The sequence below is a fragment of the Mytilus galloprovincialis genome, chromosome 3 (genome assembly GCF_965363235.1).
Source record: "Mytilus galloprovincialis chromosome 3, xbMytGall1.hap1.1, whole genome shotgun sequence".
NCBI lineage: Eukaryota > Metazoa > Mollusca > Bivalvia > Mytilida > Mytilidae > Mytilus > Mytilus galloprovincialis.
In genome coordinates, this window is record NC_134840.1 from 45,628,548 (window position 1) to 45,654,220 (window position 25,673).

The window sequence follows — 25,673 nt, forward strand, 5'->3', positions numbered from 1 at the left end:
AGGAAAATGCACTAATTGAAAGATTGTGTAGAAGGTTAAGCTCTGTTTGCATAAAACATTTGAAATTCTCAAATTCATCTGAATGTTATATTCTGTCATAAAAGAGTGTTTTATTTAGGATGAAATTCTTTACCTTGATGAAGAAGGGGGTGTATCAGCATTCACTATTTCATTGTCACTACCACTCCACTCAGGACTACCATTTCTAGATGTGTTACTCCATGCCAATACTTGTCCATATCTAAAATATAAGATTGTACAAAAACACTCTAGAAGTATATGTTTTTAGGTCCAACTGGTTATAGACGTGCAATCAATTTCACGTAGGCAGTAATTGAAGCCTTTTCCTTAATTCCTCTGCCCATATTGTAAACTTCTAGGCCAATTGAGATTAGGAGATGATGAATTCCTTTTAGAAAAAAATAACAATAATAAGATAAACAAGAGTGCACACGCTGAAATGTCTCGCCTTCTTTACCAATCATTGATATTATGTTGATACTTAGTCCTAAGTATAAAGCTTTATTACAACTGTCACATAAACTTACATTAACCAAGATAACTAAACAAAGACCAATGAACCATGAAAATGAGATCAAGGTCAGATGAACCATGCCAGGCAGACATGTACAGCTAACAATGCTTCCATACAACAAATATAGTTGACCTATTACTTATAGTTTAAGAAAAATAGACCAAAACACAAAAACTTAACACTGTGCAATGAACATGAGGTCACACTCAAATAAAACCTGCGCGACTGACATATAGATCATAAAATATTTCCATACATCAAATATAGTTGACCTATGGCATATAGTATTAGATAAAAAGACCAAAACTCAAAAACTTAACTTTGACCACTGAACCATGAAAATGAGGTCAAAGTCAGATGACATCTGCCCGCTAGACATGTACACCTTACAATCATTCCATACAACAAATATAGTAGACCTATTGCATAAAGTATGAGAAAAACAGACCAAAACACAAAAACTTAACTATAATCACTGAACCATGAAAATGAGGTCAAGGTCAGATGACACCTGTCAGTTGGACATGTATACCTTACAGTCCTTCCATACACCAAATTTACTAGCCCTACTGCTTATAGTATCTGAGATATGGACTTGACCACCAAAACTTAACCTTGTTCACTGATCCATGAAATGAGGTGGAGGTCAAGTGAAAACTGTCTTGCAAGGTACGCACATACCAAATATAGTTATCCTATTACTTATAATAAGAGAAAATTCACCATTACAAAAAATCTGAACTTTTTTTTCAAGTGGTCACTGAACCATGAAAATGAGGTCAAGGACATTGGACATGTGACTGACAGAAACTTCGTAACATGAGGCATCTATATACAAAGTATGAAGCCTCCAGGTCTTCCACCTTCTAAAATATGAAGCTTTTTAAGAAGTTAGCTAATGCCGTCGCCGCTGCCAGATCACTATCCCTATGTCGAGCTTTCTGCAACAACAGTTGCAGGCTCCACAAAAACTAGTTTAACTCCACCACAGTCGGTATGTGCCTGTGATTCAGTGGTTTGTCGTTTGTTGCTGTATATAATATTTGTTTTCTTTTCATTATTTTGAACATAAATCAGGCCGTTAGTTTTTTCATTTGAATTATTTTTCATTTGTCATTTCAGGGCTTTTTAAAGCAGACTATTGGGTATGGGTTTTGCCCATTGTTGAAGGTCGTACAGTGACATATATATGTTAATTTCTATGTCATTTGGTCTCTTGTGAATAGCTTGTCCCATTGGCAATCATACAATATATTCTTATTTTTATATAGATAAATTATCAAACTTACCTATGTGGAGTATGTGGCTGTCTACCGGTAGCTCCTGTATTATGAAGCTGTGGCAAATCACAACTATCCTGCTGCTCTTCGTGGAATTCATTATAACTACCTCTGCCATCTCTTAAGTATTGGTTTGGTGTTCTATTGTTCTGTCCATATTGTGTGGGTAACAAACTAGACTGAATTTCAAAGTCAGCAGGTTGATATTCACTTCTGAAAAATAACAGACAAACCATAGAAGTATTTAAATAATACTTCAAATTCTAAAAGAAGAAAAGTAAAGTAGAAGAAACAGAGATCATAGTGGCCTTGTTTAATTCTTACAGCTGACCCTTAACTTGGAATCAGACAGCAACAGGGCAGTCAATTTCTTACTTTTTAGATTTAATGAAATTTTCAATGAAATAAATACGTTAATCTTACCTACTAAAGTTTTCATTTTCATTCACATCCAAGTCAGGTAATTCATATTCATAATCTGAAAGATATAAAAAGTTAAAAAGTTAAAAAACAATGCTCTGTAATTTTTCATTGTTCGTCTCTTGTCCAGCACAACAACTAAATTGTGATGTAATAAAAATATCGCTTATAGAAATATGGTGTCAATGAATACAAACTTTGTTTTTTTTTGTCAAATATGATTTATTAAATATCATGAAATAAAAAAAAATAAAAAAATATCTGCAATCAGTCACTTAGAGATTATTTGTTTAATCTTTGAAGTGACACACACAGAAGTATAATTTATGTTCCAAGTCCAATTTGATTTTTAAAAAGTTTAGTCTTAATCTGACCATCAATATCAGAGGAAAATCAACTTAAAAGTTTTATTTTGCAAACATTGCAAGGTAAGCCATAGTCATAAAAACGATTTTTCAATTGGCTACTATCATGAAAGGGTAAAAAGATTTTTTGTTAGAAAGTTTGTTCAAAATAAATGATTTGATTGATTAATCTTGAGTTGAATACATACAAACTGTACCTTCAAGGTTTTCTTCTCTTTTTTTCTGATACATTTCTAATTCAGGCCAGTCCATATTGACATTAAAATTATTTCCATTGTTAAGATGACTATCTTCTTCTATTCCAGCTCTGCCATTTACTTCTTTTCCATAATCATCTTGCCAATAACCTGGCATTTCACTAGTCACATCTAGATTTCTTTTACTTTCATTGTTTGTCCATCTTTCATCCACATTTGCATCACCCATTTCATCAATGTAATCATCATCATTGAAGCATCTTTCTAAATCCAAATCATCTGACCTGTCACCACCTATCTGACAACTATAACTCTGGTTACCTTGAGGATTCTGAGGTGTTTTAGAAAACTGAGTTAGTCTTGACTGTCCTACTTGTGGTGTATAGTAATTTTGTGATGCCATGTTTTGATTTCCTGCTGGTTTAGGTGTCTGTAGAGCAGTTGGGTGAGATAATGAAGGTTTTGGATTGTAAGCAAACTGATTTAGGTCTATATCTTTTACATTTCCTGACATCTTAAATAAATTTTAAACAAATCACTCTAAATATGTACAATGGTTGTAATTGACTTCAAAATTATATGCTTACACACTAGCAAATTTGTTGTCCAATTTTTGTTGAAAGTTGAAACCTTGAAATTGCCATGTATAAGACCATGAATCATGTATAAAGAACAGCAAAACACTTAACTGAAACAACTTAGATCCACACTACAAATGATTAACCTGACATGAAAGTATTTGAGAAGATCTTAAATAGATTTTTTTAAAGAATTCTATAAGTAATTTTGTGCATGACTAATTTTAACCTTTTCGGTAATTATAATGATACAATGAACATTGAATACCATTTAAGTTAACAATAGTTGTGTTAATACAAAGTTTGATTCTGTAACTAATATTCAGTATTTACCATTAATCTCTTCTTTTTAGGAGTTTCTGGAAAATATGACATCTTAGACTTCAAATCAGACATGAAGTTGTTAAAAGTATTGGGTCTTTTGACTTCCTTTCCTGCAGATTGTGTTGCTAGAGGAGTTTTCTTGTTTTTTGGAATGATACCATTTCTACAACAATCATGTCCACAAAACCTCTTATTCATACAGCTGTGGTTACAAGGAACCCTTCTCTGTAAACTAGGGAGATCTAAAGAAATACAACAAAAACACTTAAACCAATGAATGTTTAATTTACCAAACTTTTTAATTTCTATTCTAGTATGACAATGAGTTGAAAATATGTTCTAGTTTTTTATATAGATTAGACCATGACTTTTTCTATTTGAATTGTTTTACACTTATCATTTTAAAGCTTGGCAGTTCTGTGTGAGTCAAAGCTCTGTGTTGATCTATAATTGTTAACTTTTTATAAATTATGATTTGGATGAAGAGTTGTCTCACTTGCACTCACACCACATCTTATTTATATTTATCTGTTTAGAATTCTTTTAATCCACCTTATTATTTATAAGAAAAGATTTTTTCTTAATTTCTCGTGTAAAATCAAGGTTTAAGTGAAACCTGAAATGTACTTGTTGTTAGTTTAATTATATTTCACTCAGGATATTTAAGTACATTGTCAAACTAAGAATATAAAGCATCAAATAAAAAAAAAAGTTTGTTTTCTGAAAAGTAGAAGAGCCAAAAAATAAATAAATATAAAGTAGAAATGGATTAAAAAGTTATATTTGGTTTACTAGCAGAAAGGGGTGATATTTTATATCACTAATACATAATCAACACCGTAACACTTGATTGTGGTCTATAGCACTACCCACAGTACCAAATAAATCTATCTCCTAATTTTTTTTATAATCATGTTTTATCTCCCCTTTTGCTATGGAAAGGTTGTGGAGATATTTTGCTTGTCCTTTCTTAGATGTAAAATTATGGTTTTAATTTATTAATATCTTCAAAGTTTCCTCATTTACTTTTATGTTCACATGCATCTTTACCTTGAAGTTGATCAGTTTTCTTTTGGCTATCCACAAGGGCTGATCTTGAATATGGTATATTCTGTTCAAATAATGTTTAAAGTAAAAAAAAATCCTAGTTAGCAACAACAGAAATTCAAATTAAAAAAATCTTGTCTTGTTTATATACACAGAGGTTTTAACACGTGAAATTAGGGTCAAAACTATTATTTGGCATTAAAATTAGAAAGATCATTTGATAGGGAACATGTGTACTAAGTTTCTAGTTTATTGGATTTCAACTTAATCAACCTTTAACCTGAAGCGGGGCAGACAGAAGGACAGGATGACAAAAAGATAGACTGGCCAAAAAAATATTTCCTTTTATATGTTGATCTCTCTGGAAATTAGGGAGGTCAGAAAATATAGAAATAAAGTAAAAATTCTGTGTATTACTCAATGCTAATCATTTTTATTAATTCATACAAAGGGCTTGCATATATTTATTTGAATAAACTAGAATATCTGGTAATTGATCAAAATAAATAAAGAACAAGTGAAACTGCGAGCTACTACTCACTGATGATACCCCCGCCGCAAGTGGATAATATTAATAGTGTAAAAATATGCAAGTGTTCGGTAAACAGGAAGTTGTCGAGTGATGAATCTGAAAACCCATCACACGGTATAGCTGACTTATATAAATCCTGAAACCAAATTTCAGAAATCCTTGTATTGTAGTTCCTGAGAAAAATGTGACGAAAATTTTCAACTTGGCTGTCATGTGTAAAATCATACAAGTGTTCGGTAAACAGGAAGTTGTCTAGTGATGAATCTGAAAACGCATCACACGGTATGGCTGACATATATAAATGTTGATACCAAATAACAGAAAGGGTGGATGTGTAGTTCCTGAGAAAAATGTGACGAAAATTTTCAACTTGGCTATCATGTGTAAAATCATACAAGTGTTCGGTAAACAGGAAGTTGTCAAGTTATCAATCTGAAAACGCATCACACGGTATAGCTGACTTAGATAAACCCTGAAACCAAATTTCAGAAATCCTTGTATTGTAGTTCCTGAGAAAAATGTGACGAAAATTTTCAACTTGGCTATCATGTGTAAAATCATACAAGTGTTCGATTAACAGGAAGTTGTCAAGTGATGAATCTGAAAACGCATCACACGGTATGGCTGACATATATAAATGTTGATACCAAATTACAGAAAGGGTGGATGTGTAGTTCCTGATAAAAATGTGACGAAAGTTTCATGGGACGGACTGACTGACGGACAGACAGAGGTAAAACAGTATACCCCCCCTTTTTTAAAGCGGGGGTATAATTAACATAGCTACTTGTAAAACACTTTTTACCTGAGTATCTGAATTGCTTGAAGACTTCTTCTTGGGGCCACTATAAAATGGTGTGTAAGAACTCTGAACATCAATACCAACTGTAAAAAATAAATAAATTTTATAAATCAATGTATTTCGTGTTGCTCAGTCTTTTGTTTTCTGTGTTGTGTTTTGTCTTTTTCTTTTTTAGCCATTTTTTTTTAGCTATTTATGGACATATGCATTTGAATGTCCACCTGGTATCTTTCACCTCTCTTTTGCAAGGAACAGAACACTTCAAAATATACATGACACCTTATGATCGCTTATCAAACTAAAATTCAATGGCATTCTTTTTTTTGCATCTTATTTGATAAAACAAAACATTGGTCATGCTTTCATTCCAAGTATGAAGTGCATCATTATATCAACTAACAATTCAACTGTAGTCTTCTTATTTACATTTAATCATTGGATAAATCAGGGAACTTTCCAGGTGAAAAACTCTTGCTATTAGCTGTACAAAACCAGAAAGATGTTTCCAAAATAGGTACACTTGATCATACTTATTTGAAATAACTGTCTGTAGAACAAACACAACTATGTTCATCTTCATGTTTTAATGCAACTTTAAAATTAAAATTCCTTACCCCAATCCTGGCTTATCAAATTAATATTAAGTTCAGGTCCTTTGTTTGCTCTTTTAACTTCAATTTTCTTGGTTATTCCATTATCTTTAAGCAGGTAAGAATCCCTAGAAAATTATACGAAGAATTAACATAAAAATTTCAGTCTTGCGAGTGTTATATTTACTGTGCTTTTAAAATTTTGACAGATCAAATATTGTGGGTATAGTAGTGTCTAGGAAACCAAATTAGGGATTTTTATCTGCAGAGAAGGCCATGGAATCAATTAGAATTGAACTGTTGTGGTTCATGTTCAAGGCAGATATCATATCAAAGTAACTGTTCACTGAACCAAGAAATAGAACAATTGTTATCCTAAAGAATGGCATATCATAAATTGTAAGTATAATCAAGGAAAAATTGTATACATATCTATAAATTTATACCTAACCAAATTGAAATCTGTTGATCCATCAAAGAATAAATGTCTGTATGACACTGTGCTCCACTCATATTTTCACATTTCCATATTCAGTGAATAAAAAAATTTGGGTTAAACCCAAAATATGACATACATTTTTTTATGTTCACATCATAACGACTATATGTGTTTATTAAGTTTCAAGTTGATATTACCAAAAATTCAATGCAGTCTACATTGAAGTTGCAGTAATATCAACTTGCAATAGGTGATAAAATATATGTACATTATTTTCCTTTGATAAACAATCTTGTTATCCTGATCACCAATTATTAAGACACATGTATGGTATGGAGACATTGTCTTCTTGTCCTGAAGTTGTTCTTTGTTGGCAATGGTCAAATGGATCCACAAATCTGAAGAACTATTGCTATACTTTGCTACCTGCAAATATAGTGATATTACATAAATATATATTTTTAGGATATATGTAAATTTATGACTAACAGACAAAAAATGTCAGAGTCTTTAAAGAGCTGAAGAAAATGATTTTAATGAAAAGATGTAATTATCAATTTCTGAAAATATAAATAATTTGCTAAAATATCATGTAAGGTATTTAATTCCGAAACGAAATATGGTCCAAACTTATGAAAGGCTTTAAAATCCAATAAATTTGCTTGAAAAATGGTTGATGTTGAAATTTTTGCAACTTTAAAAATAACATACACTGATTTTCATATATCGATGTGTAAATCTACAAAATAAATAAATAAATCACCCATAAATGCAAATTTGATTTAATACTAAAGATTGTGGTTTTCACATCAGTTATGAATTGCCATTCCATATGTAGCTGGTCCTTATCATCCCTGATCCTTTCTTACCTGTTCAATGGTTAATTCATATTTAGGAAGACCTGCTACAGAATCTCTGACTTGGTTACCAAAAGGAGGGTGTCTGTTCACAATCTAAATGTAATACAATCATCAAAGAATAAAATTTACCATATTCAAATATTTCCTTACTTAATGTCCCATTCTACTGGAACAATAAAAAAAAGAATGGAAGAAAAATTTTGAAGTAATTATCAGAAGAGAATAAATTTTATCGCATTTCAATATTTCCAGATTATAGAAATCTGTTATTCTCCATTAGAGGAAGGACAACATTCTGCATACGACATGCAGAGTTGTCCTCTATTATGGATTGATTGCAATTATGACGAGTCATATATTGAAAGCATTTCAGTGTGTGAACATCACTTAAACATTTGAAATTCTTTGAATGAGATTATTTCAAAACTAGAGGCTCTTAAGAGCCTGTGTCGCTCACCTTGGTCTATGTGCATATTAAACAAAGGACACAGATGGATTCATGACAAAATTGTGTTTTGATGATGGATATGCGTTTGAAGTTCTTACTTTACTGAACGTTCTTGCTACTTACAATTATCTCTATCTATAATGAACTTTGCCCATTAGTAAAAGAGGAAATTATTTTGTAAAAATTTACAAAAATTTACCAAATTAATGAAAATTGTTAAAAATTTACTATAATGGGCAATAACTCCTTAAGGGGTCAACTGACCATTTTGGTCATATAGACTTATTTGTAGATTTTACTTTGCTGAACATTATTGCTGTTTACAGTTTATCTCTATCTATAATAGTATTCAAGACAATAAACAAAACGGCAAAATTTCTTTAAAAATTACAAATTGGGGGGCAGCAACCCATCAACCAGTTGTCCAATTCATCTGAAAATGTCAGGGCAGATAAATATTGACTTGATAAACAATTTAACAGCTTGTCAGATTTGCTCTAAATTGCTTTGGTTTCAGAGTTATAAGCCAAAATCTACATTTTACCCCTATGTTCTATTTTTAGCCATGGTGGCCATCTTGGTTGGTTGGCTGGGTCACCGTACATATTTTTAAACTAGATACCCCAATGATGATTGTGGCCAAGTTTGGTTAAATTTGGCCCTGTAGTTTCAGAGGAGAAGATTTTTGTAAAAGATTAAAAACAATTATAAAAAAATTGGTAAAAAATGACTATAAAGGGCAATCATTCTTTAAGGGGTCGACTGACCATTTTGGTCATTTTGACTTATTTGTAGATCCTACTTTGCTGAACATTATTGCTGTTTACAGTTTATCTCTATCTATAATAGTATTCAAGATAATAACCAACAAGAGGCTGTCACAACGACAGCAAACCGGATTTTTTAACATTTATTTGTGTCCTGGCAATATCACAAGAACCATAACTGATGAATGATGAAAGTGAAAATCGTCAATATCAAATTTGACCTCCATTTTGTAGTCAGTATCAACATATTAAAATTTGAAAAGCTTAGATTGAATGGTTCATTAGTAAATGCAACAACGTGAATGGAAACGCCATTTTACGATCTTTCAAGAACCATAACTCCTGAACGGTAATAGTCAAAATCGTCATTATTGAACTTGACCTCTTTTTTGTCATCAGTAACAACATATAAAAATTTCAAAAGCTTTGGTTGAATGGTTTATGAGAAAATGCACGGACACGACTGGAAACACCATTTTTCAATCTTTCAAGAACCATAACTACTGAACCGTAAAAGTCAAAATCGTCATTATTGAACTTGACCTCCATTTTGTCATTAGTAACAATATATTAAAATTTGGGAAGCTTTGGTAGAACAGTTCATGCGTAAATGCACGGACACGACTGAAAACTCCATTTTTCAATCTTTCAAGAACCATAACTCCTGAACGGTAAAAGTCAAAATCGCCATTATTGAACTTGACCTTCATTTAGTTGTCAGTAACAACATATTAAAATTTTTAAAGCTTTCGCCCGCCTGCCCGACCAACCGCCCGCCCGACCGCCGTACATCCCCAAATCAATAACCGACATTTTTGTCACAAAAATCCGGTTAAAAACGACAAAATTTCTATAAAATTACCAATTCAGGGGCAGCAACCCAACAACTGATTGTCGGATTCATCTGAAAATTTCAGAGCAGATAGATCTTCACTTGATAAACAATTTTACCCTGTGAGATTTGCTCTAAATGCTTTGGTTTCAGAGTTATAAGCCAAAATCTACATTTTACCCCTATGTTCTATTTTTAGCCATGGCGTCCATCTTGGTTGGTTGGTTGGCCGGGTCACCTCGGGTTGTACCTTGTTTTTTTACATAGATTGAATAAAAATGCCCTCCATTACAGGACATACTCTTTTAATGATGTATACTAAAAAGAAGTTAAATATATTATATTTCTACGTAATAGTGATTTTTGATCATCAATTGAATCCTTTTATGTAAAAAAAATAATTGCTCTATCTACCTTGAATGCAAAAGAGTACTTTTGATTACCAAACATGAACAAATAGATCTTTTACAATATTCAAAATTTGCTAACAGAAACTGAAATTAGGCCATGTGACCTGAAAAGTTTTGCAAACGATACCTAGCGTTTTTTCCCTCCTCTGATTATCCATATCTGTTTAAAAATTGGTAGTTCAGTCCCAGTATAGGATAGCTTTAAATCAAAGCCAATAAAAACAATTGATATTTTAAACAATAAAATTTTCTTATTTAGAATTTTACAAGGAGCATGTCTACCTGGGTTTAAGCTAAATTTAGAATGTTTGAAGTTATTTTGCTGTCACTTTATCTGACAAAAGCAATGTTATTGTTGCTTTGAAGACTATATAAAAGTTTTTAATACTGTTTTAAGGTCATGGTGTTATATATACTGTAAATTCAGAAATTATTGCGTGCAATTATTATTGCGATTTTGTCATTTTAGACTCAAATGCGATTTAAATCTTTGCGATATTGAAAAAAAATCCTTTTTTATTAATATAAAATATTTCAAAATGCGAGTTTAAATTATTGCGATTATAACCCTGTCGTATTTTTCGCAATAATAAAAACATCGCAATAATTTCTGAATTTACAGTATTTAAAATTATCAAAGCTAAATTATAAAATATAACGACATGTGTAAATGTTGATAAATGAAAAACTCAAATGCACTGATTTTCGAAATGTTAAGAAATGAATATAGCCTTTTTAAATCAATAGTTGGTGTATAAGAGATGATGAAGGAATCAAACTTGTTCATGCACGTAAGCCTATAATTGTTCATGTAAAATAGTTTCTTGATATAACACTATGGTTTCAAGGTAAAAATTAAAATGTAAAGATATAAATAATAAAATATAAAAAACCAACAAATGAACATTATAACAAGGAATCATCAACACATGCAATGAATGAAGTACCAATTCTAGCTCTCTTGGGTTAGTGTCCTCTATTTTTTGAAAGGATGTTATTCCAGCATTGACTAATGCATTAGATAAAGTAGGACCTAAAAAGTAGTCAATTAAAAAAATCTTGATTGCAGTTTTAAGATTATATCATGTATTTAGTTTTTTTATATCAAACTTTTTAAGAATGGTTATATCATGTCTATCACTAATAGATCAGATAAATGCTTTGGTTGCATAATATTCTATAAAGTGTTACTTTCATAATACACAGGTCTTGATGAGATTCAATTAACAAATTCTGTGATCTGTTTGATACAAATCAATAAAAGCCTTTATTATGACAACATGATATTGTAACAATGTTAATTTTTTCATTAATATGTATTGTTATTTTCCTACAAAACGTGGATAAAATAACTGTATATGATAATAGTGAAAATTTGAACATTGAATATACATAAACAGCTGAAGCCACCTCCAGGTGCATGATTTTCTTAGCTGTGTTTTAAGAGACTCATTGGTGGCTTTGACTGTTTTCTGCCCTTTGGTCAGGTTGTTGTCCCTTTCACACATTTCTCATTTCCATAATTAACTTTATATATCTTACCAATGCCATCAAGCTGTTTTGTAACATATTTAGAATCTTCCCACAATCTTGCTCTAAAAGATTTCATAATCTGCACAGAGCTTAGAAGTGCCTTGAAATCATTTCTCAACCATAACAGCTCCAGCAAACCTATAATGCAATTTTCTTGGTTTTAATATATTACATTTTTCTTCATTACTTTTTCTACAACTTAATTTTTACCATTACATTTTGTAATTAATATTATGGCTCCATGAAGCCAGAAGTCACACATACTTCTGGGCTATATAAATAATCTTTTGAAAAACATCTTATAGCAAGTGTTATTATTCTTACATATTTAGTATTCAAATACTTTATATTGATAAAAAGAACAGATTTCTTCTCTGAAATGTCTGAAGTTTTATAGAACAAAACTCAAGCACCAGCACAAACTGGACAAGGTTTTACTATTTTAGGGGTCAAAGTTAAGGTCATCATGAGCAGACTTTGGTATATGTAAAACCTCCAACCCTTGATGCAACTGCATACCAAGTTGTCATCTTAAGTTAGGACTGACATGAATTGCATACCTGCCAACTGTCACTATTTACGGGGGATTTCCCCCATGAAGGCTCCCAAATGGAAATTTTGAAAGAGCAATTTTGTCCACAATTTTAAACAAAACAATTAATTTTACAATGCTACAGGCTGGCAAAAGTATGAAGAAGCAAAAAAAAACCAACATTAAAATGTATTTAAAGCCCCCTTGAATGTTTTGAAGCACTTTAAGAGCCATCTTGCACGTAAAACCAACATGGACATTTTGAAAAGTTGGCAGGTATGGAATTGGAGAAGGTATAACTTTCATAGGAGTCAAATGTCAAAGTTAGAGTGACCTGACTTTGATATATGACACCCAAAGCCATTGTTTACATTTTTTTTCCTTTAGTTCTACAGAACAAAAGTAATGGACTCAAAGCCAGATGGACTGATATGGTGATTCCTTCATATGCCCCTAAAATTATATTTTGGGGGCAGGGTATAATTATTGAACTAAAGGAAAAGTTCTACAACTTAAACTTCCTCCATATGATTTTTCAACTAATTTTTAAAGAGCGATTTAATTTTGAGACTTTCACAAGTAGATAATAATGCAAATATAAATAGTCACTTAAATTTATTTCCTTATCTTACTCACTAAGTGAAATCAAATCATCGTGAAGTGGGATGGAAAGGGCTAAACGGATATACAGTATCCATGAAAATATGTTGATTAACAGTAACTTACATCTTGAAATTCTATTAGCTGCTCTAAATATTCTAGTGGTGTCCTGCTGAAGTGAAAAATCCTGTACCATCAAACAACCAAGTGCTGCCTGGATTAACCTAGCAAAAAGAGGGTTTAATATATCATAATTTTTAATTATACTAACTTAAAATTTATTATGCCAAATTTCTTTTAAAAAAAAAATATTGCCATTTAACCCATTGGGCATGTAATCATCAACTGATAACTATGCAAAATATAAATTTTGAAACAGCGTCACTGTCACTGATGAGTTTTTTGTAGACAACAGCGCCTCTACCACAAATACAAAATTTCAATCCTGGTATATATGATGACTTTATTTATTTGCAAAAATCTAAATTATGGCAATGGTAGTTTTTTCACTAATATTCCCTATATTGTGAAGTGGAAACTTATTATAAAATTACAGTGAGTTGACTGTTAGTGTTGCTCTCCACCAATTGCAACTCATTCAAAATTTTGACCAAATTGCAATTTGTTTTATTAAACCAAATTGTTCAACTGGTCAGAATGTTGAACATATTGTTCAGTCAAAATGTGAAAGTGCAAGGTGATAAAATAAAATATACTTACAATCCTATAAGACTTTAACTCCACTTTAATGATGTTGTGACAAAATTAGTTTATCAGTTTGTATAGTTATATTATAGTCATTTCCATGCTGAAGAGGAACTGTTTATTTTGAATTGCTATAAAATTGTCCAAACTAAGCTTTCATATAGTTTTTCTTTCTAAAAGTATTCTATATTTATAAGAATCAGATATCATTTAAAATAAAACATCATATATTCAGTAAAATATGTGTGAAATAACAATATGCTATTGATAAGTTTTCAGGGGAGATAACCTAAAATATCATTCTTTTGAATAAAGACTTTTTGAAAGAAAAGTTATTATCTCCCCCATGGAAACTTCCTACAAACATATATTGCAATTTTACACATATTTTACTGAATATGAAATGTTTTAATTCACATAATGTCTGATTCTTATAAATATAGAATACTTTTAGAAAGAAAAACTATATGAAAGCTTAGTTTGGACAATTTAATAGCAATTCAAAATAAACAGTTCCCCTTCAGCATGGAAATGAATATAATATAACTATACAAACTGATAAACTAATTTTGTCACAACATCATTATAGTGGAGTTAAAGTCTTATAGGATTGTAAGTATGTTTTATTTTATCACCTTGCACTTTCATGACTTGGCTGTGGTTTTCTAAAGCAGTTGTTTCAAATTTCTGACCAGTTGAACAATTTGATTTTATAAAACAAATTGCAATTTGTTCAAAATTTTGAATGAGTTGCAATTGGTGGAGAGCAACACCAACAGTCAACTCACTGTAATACATTAATCACAATAATCCAGTTAGCTAGCCAAGGATTAATCTTGTAATTGAAAGCAAATATAAAACTTTGAACTATCAACATTTGAAAATTGAAAAATTAGTCCTTTTTTATGACTAGCCAGGCACTCGGTCCAATTAAAAACCTAATTACTTGTAATATACCAGAACATTCACAAAAAGATTGATAATCCATCTTGAATGTTTCAGAAGCATGCAAAATTGACATATACTAATTACAGGTGTCTTCCTAAGGGATATATATCAACACTCTATCCAAGACACATGTATACTATTCAGAACTATCTGATATTCTATAAGGTTCACTTTTAAAATTACATACACATTTACTTTCATCTGCTTTGTCTTTATCTTGCCTACAATAGGAAATCTGAAAAAAATAACAGGGAAAAAACACAACCTAAAAACTCATTTATTAATATACCAATTAATACTAATATAGTTGTGTGTCCATTCAAAGTTGTGTGACTGTCCTAAGTTAGGAGCTTGAGATCAGTGGTTGTTGATTGTTGCTATACATCATATTTGTTTTCTGTTTATTGTTTTGAACATAAATCAGGCTGTAAGTTTTTTCTTCTGAATAGTTTTACATTGTCATATCTAGGCTTGAAATATACGATAGAAAAGCTTTAGATTCGGTATATGTAGCTACATTGAACAAACAAATATTGGTTACAGTTCCAATGTGCAAAATAAATTATTCATCATGCATTTTTTTTACTTTGTACAGAAGTATGATTGTACAACAACAAAAATACCCAAGTTATGATGGTTTAAACAAACCTTATTGTTATTCTGTTTTTATCTTTATTCAACAACAAAAATACCCAAGTTATGATGGTTTAAACAAACCTTATTGTTATTCTGTTTTTATCTTTATTCAACAACAAAAATACCCAAGTTATGATGGTTTAAACAAACCTTATTGTTATTCTGTTTTTATCTTTATTCAACAACATAAATACCCAAGTTATGATGGTTTAAACAAACCTTATTGTTATTCTGTTTTTATATTTATTCAACAACATAAATACCCAAGTTATGATGGTTTAAACAAACCTTATTGTTATTCTGTTTTTATCTTTATTCAACAACATAAATACCCAAGTTATGATGGTTTAAACAAACCTTATTGTTATTCTATTTTTATCTTTATTCAACAACATAAATACCCAAGTTATGATGGTTTAAACAAACCTTATTGTTATTCTGTTTTTATCTTTATTCAACAACATAAATACCCAAGTTATGATGGTTTAAACAAACCTTATTGTTATTCTGTTTTTATCTTTATTCAACAACAAAAATACCCAAGTTATGATGGTTTAAACAAACCTTATTGTTATTCTGTTTTTATCTTTATTCAAGGAGTTTAATGTTTTCTTTTCATTGGTTCTCAGCTGAATTTCTGTAAACTCTTCACAATCAGCAACCAAAGTGATCTACAATAAAATAAGATTGTTTTGCATAATAATTTGATAAAATGGAAATGAAATCTAGCTTAATTTAACTTTTTGTTCTGTTACTTCATTTTTTATTTAAACTTGAAAAATAATTGATATTTGCATCATCTCCCCACCCTTATAAAAAAAAAGGATGTATGATAAAAGCTATTAACAAATGGACGACGACATGAATGAATGCACAAAATACTCAAAACAACAATAAACACACACTTAACCTAAAGAATTAGTTTTACCTAACATTAAGGCTTTTGTAATAAACCAATTTAAGAAACAAAAGTTGTGTTTTTAATATTTAATGATGAAGTTAAAATCTATACTATATTTTGCCAAGAGTGAACTTGTCCTGATAGAATTCATATCTACTGTAGAGGTATAATGCCAACAATGACACTATATCAATATCAATTTAAACTTATCTTAATATATCTGACTTACTAATTCACAAATTGTTTCAACTCCTGATATTTTACAAAACTTCTTCATTGTTTCAAATGCTATACAGTATCTGGCCATTAATCTTCCTGCTTCTACAAATCATAAAATATACATTGGAAAGTTATCTCTTAGCATAGTTTAAACAAGCAAGGTATAGGGGGAGGGTTGAGATCTCACAAACATGTTTAACCCCGCTGCATTTTTGCGCCTGTCCCAAGTCAGGAGCCTCTGGCCTTTGTTAGTCTTGTATTATTTCAATTTCAGTTTCTTGTGTACAATTTGGAAATTAGTATGGCGTTCATTATCACTGAACTAGTATATATTTGTTTAGGGGCCAGTTGAAGGACGCCTCCGGGTGCGGGAATTTCTCGCTACATTGAAGACCTGTTGGTGACCTTCTGCTGTTGTTTTTTTCTATGGTCGGGTTGTTGTCTCTTTGGCACATTCCCCATTTCCATTCTCAATTTTATTGTGTTAAAGGCATCCAGTTTCATGTTGTAATGTTATTTTTATACTTTTGAAATATGTTGTAGTCAAAGGTGTGATATTAAAAACAAGAATGTGCATTAAGTATACTGATGCCCACTTGCAGTATCATTTTCTTTGTTCAGTTGACCATGAAATTGGAGTCAAAACTCTAATTTGGCATTAAATCAGAAAAATTATATTATAGGGAACATATGTAGGTGTAATACCACCATGTATCATCAGTACACCGGATATAGGTACTAACCAAGCGGGTTTTGACCTTACACGGTAACGAAAAATCTTGTTTTGCTTTATCAACATTTAATGTACATTTCTCAACATTTGAAATTCCTGCTCCCAAATAATGTTTGCATCGATTTTTTCCTATTCATAAAACAACTTTGATATTCTAATAAGAACAATTAACTTGTACATGCGTAAATAGTTGTGAATGTCAACACCAACTTTCAATTTCGATACAGTTGTTGAGACATTTACATGTTTTATGAAAGAAACCTAATACAGGGCAAAAGTAATAGTTACCAATCATAAACCTACCTGTGATTACTCATTCCTTGAAACTTTTTGGGTAAAAAACGGGTAAGAAAATAAAGTTTTTGTGTACGGTGTACAACAACTTAACTATGCACCGTACATAAGGATTTATGTGGTCAGCTAAACACCGTACACAACGCTTCTTTAGGGATAAAATATCGAAAAATAACATATGTATGAAAGATTTCAATGACAATTATTGAAACCGCTATACTTATCACACACACACATTGACCTTCTATCAGAAAAAAAGTTGCAATGAATATAGAATTATATCGGATGAGACGAGGCCCAACTTCTTTGACAAGTATTTGCACATGCTTTTACAATGTTTTAGTAATTCCTCTTGTTTTGGGAAAATAATGAGACATCTCTAATCATCAACCTACGACCAAATCATTTCTTAAAACAGCAATTATGTTTAGACTGAAGTACACATTGACATTATGTGAACAAAACAAAGATTTTCTTTACCGTGTAAGATCAAAATCGCTCACGCCTGCTTGGTTAGTACCTATATCTGATGTACGATGATACACGGTAAATACCATCAAATCATGGTACGTCACATCCAGTTGTATACGAAAATAGGTCGAAAACAAATATTCCCTTGAATTTGACAGATGTAAGTAATTAATCCTACATTTTAATGCAGTAATACATTTCTGTGTCATAAACATATGTCTTGGGTATTTCAAAGCACAATTATTTTTTTATTTAGGGTTTCTCTAGAATATTTTGTAAACTTGAGGTTACATGGTGACTAAATCGTATACACAGGTTGAATAAGGGGAGAAATTTGATTGGTTAACTTCCAATGATGGTTCTTTTCTTATATGCAATGAAATGTTATGTGAATTTTTTTCCATAGTACTGGACAGGATAAAACTTTACTCATGCCAAGTATTTCTTTATTTGAAACAAAGATAACTTCTGCGCATTTTTTTGAAAAGTGCAAATTTTAACAGAGACTAAAAGGGGAAAATCAATGGTGGTATATCACCTGTACTAAGATTCAAGTTGATTGGACTTCTTCATCAAAAACTACCTCGACTAAAAAATTAACCTGAAGCAGAACAGACGGACAAAAAGAATGGACACACAGACTGAAAAAAATAATGCCCATGTGTGAATCGTAAAAAAAAGTTGCAGTCCAGAAGGGATGTCATGGTAATTTATGGAACAGCCCCAAGTGACATGATATTATATTACAAGCGGTACATATACTGAGGATTCATTTATATTTGTGGGATACCAATTTTCATGGATTTCGTTGATTTAGGTGAACCATGAATTTTGATACTCAACAAATAAGGGATTGTCTAAAAGCTTATATGCAGACATTGGCAAAACCAAAAATTTAAATATTCAAGAAAACATGATTTTTCACAAAACCATGAACATTGGTACCAAAAGAAACATATGATTCCACAGTAAAAGGAAACTGTCTTTTCTACTTCACCATGGAATTCCTCGTGGTTTTAACACTAAGACAACAATACTTTGCTATCGATGATGAAGTTATACCTGTTGGTTTAACATCAAAAGTTTCTTCATCCATTGTAATCATCTTAGTCATTTCAAGTTCATTCAAGCTTTTCATACACAGATCTGTAAAAAAAAACCAACACCATTTTATAACTAATACCAATGGTAAATCTTACATAGACTAAACATACATCAAGCACACAAAATTAAAGACTTTGTATCTTAAAAAAAGGTTTTAAACAGTATATTGTGTGCTTTATCTAGAAGTCAGGTTGGAAACCAAGTTAAAAAGAACTGATCAGGTTCAAAAGTTAAACTACAATCTGTTAGGACACTCTAAGGAAAAATATGTACTAACCCTGTAAGTTTGGTCATGACTCGCCAAAGTATAGCCAAGACATAACCTAGTTTTTGCTTTGTTTTGTGTGAATGAATGAGTCTATTTTTTCAAATTTTGTCTTTTGCTCAATATATTTTTTAAAGTCTATTAAAAATATACTTTTTTAAATCAATCTTCTAATCAGTAAGTTATATTAATATTTAAGATAAAATATAGCAGTTCACTATTAATAAAGTTTCATTTCTTGTTTTTTTTGTTTTTATTTTGATCTCTCTTGATATTCTCACCTTATCCAAGTCCTAAATGAATGCATTTAAACAAATATCAGAAAATATATAAAGAAAGCTTTAAATGTAATGATAAAAAATTTCATTGCTAAATCAACAATATAAGTGCATAAAGTATGGTCTATCGAATATACCTTGCAGTCTTTTCTCTATCTGTTCTTTTGTCAATCCAAGAGGTATTCCTATAAAAAGAAAGATGGAAGCAATTAAGTTAAGGCTGTTGTTCAACTAAAGAAAAGTATCAATACTTCTTATTGTTATATCAGTCATACAGTTTGTGACTTAACAAGTGTACTTGAACTAAGCAATTCAAAAGAAAGACATTTTTTTTAAAACCAACAATTACCATTGCTAGAAGTTTCATATTTTACAAGACTTCTTTGCATTTCACTATGAACAAATTTCAGGAAACAATGAGGAAATATAGGGTAATTTATAGTCAATCACAACAAAAATCATTCATGTGCTAATCCTATTTATTTGCAATTGGTCACTCAGCTCCTGATACTGTTAAGAGCTATTCAAAAGTGTATTGATAAAAATTACTTGTGTTACACAGCTTGACTCTGGTGACTTGACCTAAGAATAACGTCAGTTTAGTACACCTGGAGCATCTTTGTTTTTAGCCACACCAATTGTATAGTACCTCTTAATTAAATCAAATTTGAAGAACTTGTGAAAGAAAATAAGTTTGAATATACATATAACCTTGAAAGACATACTTTCTTTTATTCCTAACACATACATGCTTTTTTTTTTAATTTTATAAACAGGAGTCTAGTTTTAATAGCATGCATTTTAAAGTACAAACTTTTTTGCGTTTTTTTGTTAAATATTCATATAGTTTTTCTTTATTCTTCATCAAATATTGTCTTTAACCAATTAATCATTGATTGCCTACCAAATAAAGCAATTCAAGTGAATTGTGCTACAGTACATTCCTTACATTTATATGGTTAAAAACATAGCTAATCTGCATTCAATCTTATGTAGAGCCTTACCATAATGTTTTGGATTCTTCATAACTCTAATATACAGAAATGTATACCTGATCCATTCCATGGCAATAGATATATCATTGATAGTATTTAACACTACTTCTGCATTCAAATGTTCCACCAAATGTTTGTGTAGACTAAGGGAAAAGAAAAAAACAATAAAGATACAAGAAGATATGTGTTGCCTGTCTTCTCTAAATGATAAAAACAAAAAAATATTAAAGTCAATGGTTTGGTTAAAGAAACCCATTGAATTACTCGCAAACAGAAATTAAAATAGCAGGTTTACAACTTATTGTCCTTTACAAGACTCTGTGCAAGAGTTAAGTTGAATACTGTCAGGCTGTTTTTAAGAAGTTGCTGATCAAACAAATTTGATTATTCAAGACAACAGAAATGATCCCAATCATAGGAGCAGGACACTACCAGGCAACACAGAAAAATGTAATAATTTAATGATAAATTGTTCAAAATGTTAAGATTTTTGCATGCATGAATTAGAACCTAATTATAATTAAAAAAAAACTAATTTAATAAATTGAAAGTTGAACATTCTTGTTTTTCATATAAAAGCTACTAATATAACTACAATTGTTTAATAATTGTTTATTTTTAGACTTATAAACATTTTGAAAACATTTTACCTGCTTTCAATGACCTGTGTACCATTCAATAGATTTTCATATTTTGCCTAAAAAAATCATGTAGATTAAGTCACTTTAATCTGGTGTTTCTTAATACAAGGATAACTGTAGAGGATTGCGTGAATGTAAAGCGTTACTATATGTGGGTCGCCACTATCTATATGACGTTGTGTATCTTTGTAGAATTTGTAACTGTGTGTATGCTTATGTTTGAATAGAATAATGAACTGTACTGTAGTATTTTTTTTAAATCAACCTAGTCTTATCACAACTTGATGTACACAACTCAAAACCCAACAGTTACTTGTCATATCCAATGTTCATTACAAACTTTAAAATCATAAATTTATTCATTTGCTCATTTCAGCTAAAGATAATAAAATGCAACCACATTGTGAAACATCAGTAAAGTGTTTTATCCTCATTTAGAGTAATTTCTCACAATTTGATTGGCTGATATTGTCCTAATAAATTTCAGTACAATTTTTTATTATGTCAATTGGAATTATCTCCCTTGTACCATTGACTTAATAAAAAAAAAATCGGAGTTGCTTCCCTTTTGTTTATTTAGTTGCAAGATGGCGACTGGAAGCTTAAAACGCTTTGGGCAGACGACGGATGAAGAGATGATGGACAAACGGCTTAAGATAAATGCAGCAAACACACTAAGATCAAACAAAAAGGCCGGGAACACCCTCAGGGAATATTTCAGAGAATCAGAAATGGACATAAGATTTGAGGAATATGATGAAGTTCGTCTGAATGATATATTGGGGCAATTTTATATGAATGCAAGAAAACCAGACGGTAACCACTACAAGATTTCGTCACTTGAAAACATTATATATGGATTGAATAGATATTTAAGGTCACCCCCTTACAACAAAACATTTAGCATAATAAAGGACGCTGCATTTAACGATGCAAATGTAAATTTCAAAGCAGCGACTTTAGAACTGAAAAGAATGGGTCTGGGTACCACTGATCACTATCCCAGTTTCAATGAAACTGACCTGATCAAGTTATACCGTTCAATCAATTGTGCAACAAATACTCCATCTGGCTTGTACACAAAAGTACAATTTGACATAAGAATGTACTTTTGCAGGAGGGGACAGGAGAACATGCATTTGATGACAAACACAACTTTTGGTGTAGAGACGGACCCTGCCACAGGACTAAAGGTTGTACGAAAGATAGGGGATGAGATGACAAAAAACCACAGGGAAACTGACAAAGAAGAGAGTTCAGGAGTCATGCCAGAAGTGAAAGGTAAATAAATTTAACCTCTTTTTTAATATTAAAATAAAACATATTGCCATTATTTGGTGTAATAAATTATATAAGCAATAATTGTCTTAATACAGAAGAAAAGTATCGGGTCATTCAAATTTATAACATCAAAAAATTGGGCCGATAAATAATTATTTACCCAAAGGAACAGCTTACAGGGTAAAAAATTAAACATTCATGTACGTTTACTTTTATAAATTGTTATTTGAATGGAGAAATGTCTCATTGGCACTCACACCACATCTTCGTATATCTATGAAAGTTATTTGCCATGGTTTTATCATAATGTTCATCATTTAATTTCAACATATACATATTTATATAGCTATTGAATAATAAACACAAACAGTACGAGAACATGCATAATGATAATTTCAAAAAACACAAAAATCATTCACATTTATCATGTAGTCATATTAAGACTAATAAATATCACAATATTAACCAAATATATTAAATCTTATTATCTAAAATAAAAAAATAAAAAATATGAGGACTATCAAATACATGTACCCCTTTTATTTGCAGATTCACCTTATTGCCCTGTGAGCTCATTTGTATTGTATGTGTCAAAGCTTAATCCAGAAAACAACAGATTATGGCAGAGACCTCAGTCCAGTTTTTACAGTTCAGATGATACCTGGTACTGCAATGAACCAGTCGGGGAGAAAAGAAGTTTACAGTTTTCATGTCCGATCTTAGTAAAAGTGCTAACCTATCACATATTTATACAAATCATTCTATAAGAGCTACAGGTGCTACAATTTTATCAAAGAATATGTATGGTCCAGCCCAGATTATGGCCGTCACTGGACATAAAAGTGTCCAATCCCTAACTGTGTATCAACGGGTTGGTAATTCAGAGAAAATTAAAATGGGTCAGACATTGTCAGACAATTTAGTCATGAAAAAGAATGCAATGCCAGCAATTCCTTCTACAGCAATTCTTGCATTGCCAGCTCCTGAACCAGTTTCATGTAATCAGCTGGCATTGCCTATCACAGAAAGCAGTGCAAATGCAAATGAAAATATTCAAAGGGAAGGAGGTAGAATTGACTTTTTGAAATATCTAGAGTAGATGGACTTGACCTTGCTGATGTTTTTCGGTGAATACAAAGAAAACAGATGTGTTCAAAACAATGTTAAGTCTGAAACACGTACATGTATGCAGTCAAATCCTGCCTTATTTAATGACTGCAAATTTACAATAATCCACAATTTAACAATCAACAAATGACACTTAAATCTCATGGTGGAAAATACACTTTGTTTATTAAATTAATTGGTTGATAAAACTGTTCTAAGAGTTTGTGATAATTAACATTTTAATTTTTCAGTAATTATCTTTTGCATACAAGAATATGTGAACCATTCATTTACATTATATATATACAATTGTTATTAAATGTTAATGTTAAATGGTTTTATTTATTGACGGTATATTTCTATCAAACAACAGTATTCAGTAGACAAAACAGACACAAAAAAAAACTATTTTGACACTTATTATTTATGTACTTTTCAATACAGTGCTGGGTAAATATAAATATATGAATCAAACTGGCATAATATTAGTTTTGTATTGCTGCTCTTCATCATAAAGTTATTTTGCTTCTTAATATGAAACAAAACCAAAACTAAGATATGTTAGATATACATTTTATTGACCCGATAAATTCCTGTATTAGGACAATTGCAAACTGTGTAACTAATAATATCCCTTGATATTTTACATTTTTAAATTGGATCTCTTCAAAGTCTGTGGTCATATAGATCAATACATTATTACAAATAATTAATAGCATAGAATATCAAAAATGTTTGACATTACTTTTATAGAGATAATCTGATGTTTTTTAAAGTAGACGTTCCTGGTCTTTTTATACACCATGTTTGTCAATTAAATAATGCATTCCTTCATAATTATCATACATTCTGCATATAACTAAGGAATATCTCAATAGCAATGTTAAGTTTTACGAAAATTCCACATTTGTGAACCCCACATCATATATAAATTTAGAAATACAATAATATACACAAATAACATGATATATACCTACCTTAGTCTGGTTCTTTGTCATAATAACAGCTGTTGCTGTGGTATCAAACTACAGAAATCAAATATTTATGTCAATATATGGTTACTTTTTGTAATAATGAACTCCATTAACATGCAATACAAAACCAAACTGTTGATTATTCTCTTTAAATTTTATGACATGATAAATTTGTCATAAGCAGAATATTTCACATCTACTAGAAAGAACTGATCAATCTATCAAAATCTCATATATACAATTTTCATCCATACTTTTTTGGTCAATAGCCGTTAGATGTCATACATGAAGTCAGTGGGGAACACATATTTTGCTTGTTTTTATATCCCTTAAATTGCCCTAGCAAAAAGTGAAGTTTAAACATTATAAGGATTAATACCTGAGGTCTTCCAGCTCTGCCAATCATTTGTAATATCTGTGTATCTGAGTACTCTTCATGACAGCCCATGTTGTAGTACTGTGTAGATTTCAGTATAACCAGATGTGCAGGAAGATTTACACCCATTGCAAGAGTACTGGTTGCCACTGAAATTAATTCAAAGTAAAGTTGATTAATTTATATAATATAACCAAGAAAACCATAATTATGGAGAGATCCAATATTTCTGCTTGTGGAGAATGTGTTGCTTTGTTATTCTCATGCTTATATACGAAATATAACTTTTTTACTGTATAAACTCAAAATCAAGAAAACTATAGTGCTGAGAATTGACTACTCATCTTAATTCACTCATAAATTATATCCTCCTTCATACACCAGTTCTAAGGCACTTAAGGTAGATTCATGGTATACCGCAATCTTGGATTGTGCTATCCCAGTACACAAACGGTCTAGTTATTTGCCTAAATCTGCAAATTTGTAGACAGATGTGCAATTTTATTGGTTAGACTGTTTATTCATATGAAGAAAACTTGCTGATTTATTGTACTATTCAAAATATTTAAACAAATACTAAACATTTGTGTTTTAGAATCATTTTTTTTCAACTAAGCCATTTGAGGAGAGAAAACTCTTGTAGTACAAAATTTA

The 25,673-nt window shown here is 30.8% G+C and overlaps 2 protein-coding genes across 2 annotated transcripts in view; one reads left to right on the forward strand and one right to left on the reverse strand.

The window, feature by feature from the left end:
- Positions 1 to 25,673, reverse strand: part of LOC143068100 (putative ATP-dependent DNA helicase HFM1) — a 47,922-nt gene that overhangs the window by 2,134 nt on the left and 20,115 nt on the right. The window contains exons 16-37 of the mRNA XM_076241871.1: positions 25,023 to 25,168; positions 24,647 to 24,694; positions 21,291 to 21,337; positions 20,650 to 20,783; positions 19,783 to 19,830; positions 19,061 to 19,144; positions 16,511 to 16,602; positions 15,945 to 16,051; positions 14,932 to 14,979; positions 13,218 to 13,315; positions 11,969 to 12,097; positions 11,374 to 11,459; positions 7,979 to 8,062; positions 7,378 to 7,535; positions 6,695 to 6,798; positions 6,084 to 6,163; positions 4,750 to 4,810; positions 3,709 to 3,941; positions 2,798 to 3,311; positions 2,239 to 2,293; positions 1,825 to 2,028; positions 134 to 241 (exon numbers count right to left, since the gene is read on the reverse strand). Of these exons, the coding sequence (XP_076097986.1) occupies positions 134 to 241; positions 1,825 to 2,028; positions 2,239 to 2,293; positions 2,798 to 3,311; positions 3,709 to 3,941; positions 4,750 to 4,810; positions 6,084 to 6,163; positions 6,695 to 6,798; positions 7,378 to 7,535; positions 7,979 to 8,062; positions 11,374 to 11,459; positions 11,969 to 12,097; positions 13,218 to 13,315; positions 14,932 to 14,979; positions 15,945 to 16,051; positions 16,511 to 16,602; positions 19,061 to 19,144; positions 19,783 to 19,830; positions 20,650 to 20,783; positions 21,291 to 21,337; positions 24,647 to 24,694; positions 25,023 to 25,168 (2,668 nt within the window). The remainder of the gene's footprint in view (positions 1 to 133; positions 242 to 1,824; positions 2,029 to 2,238; positions 2,294 to 2,797; positions 3,312 to 3,708; positions 3,942 to 4,749; positions 4,811 to 6,083; positions 6,164 to 6,694; positions 6,799 to 7,377; positions 7,536 to 7,978; positions 8,063 to 11,373; positions 11,460 to 11,968; positions 12,098 to 13,217; positions 13,316 to 14,931; positions 14,980 to 15,944; positions 16,052 to 16,510; positions 16,603 to 19,060; positions 19,145 to 19,782; positions 19,831 to 20,649; positions 20,784 to 21,290; positions 21,338 to 24,646; positions 24,695 to 25,022; positions 25,169 to 25,673) is intronic.
- On the forward strand, positions 21,875 to 22,570 carry LOC143069814 (uncharacterized). The gene has a single exon (XM_076244620.1). The coding sequence runs from the start codon at positions 21,917 to 21,919 to the stop codon at positions 22,568 to 22,570; it is 654 nt and encodes a 217-aa protein (XP_076100735.1). The 5' UTR covers positions 21,875 to 21,916.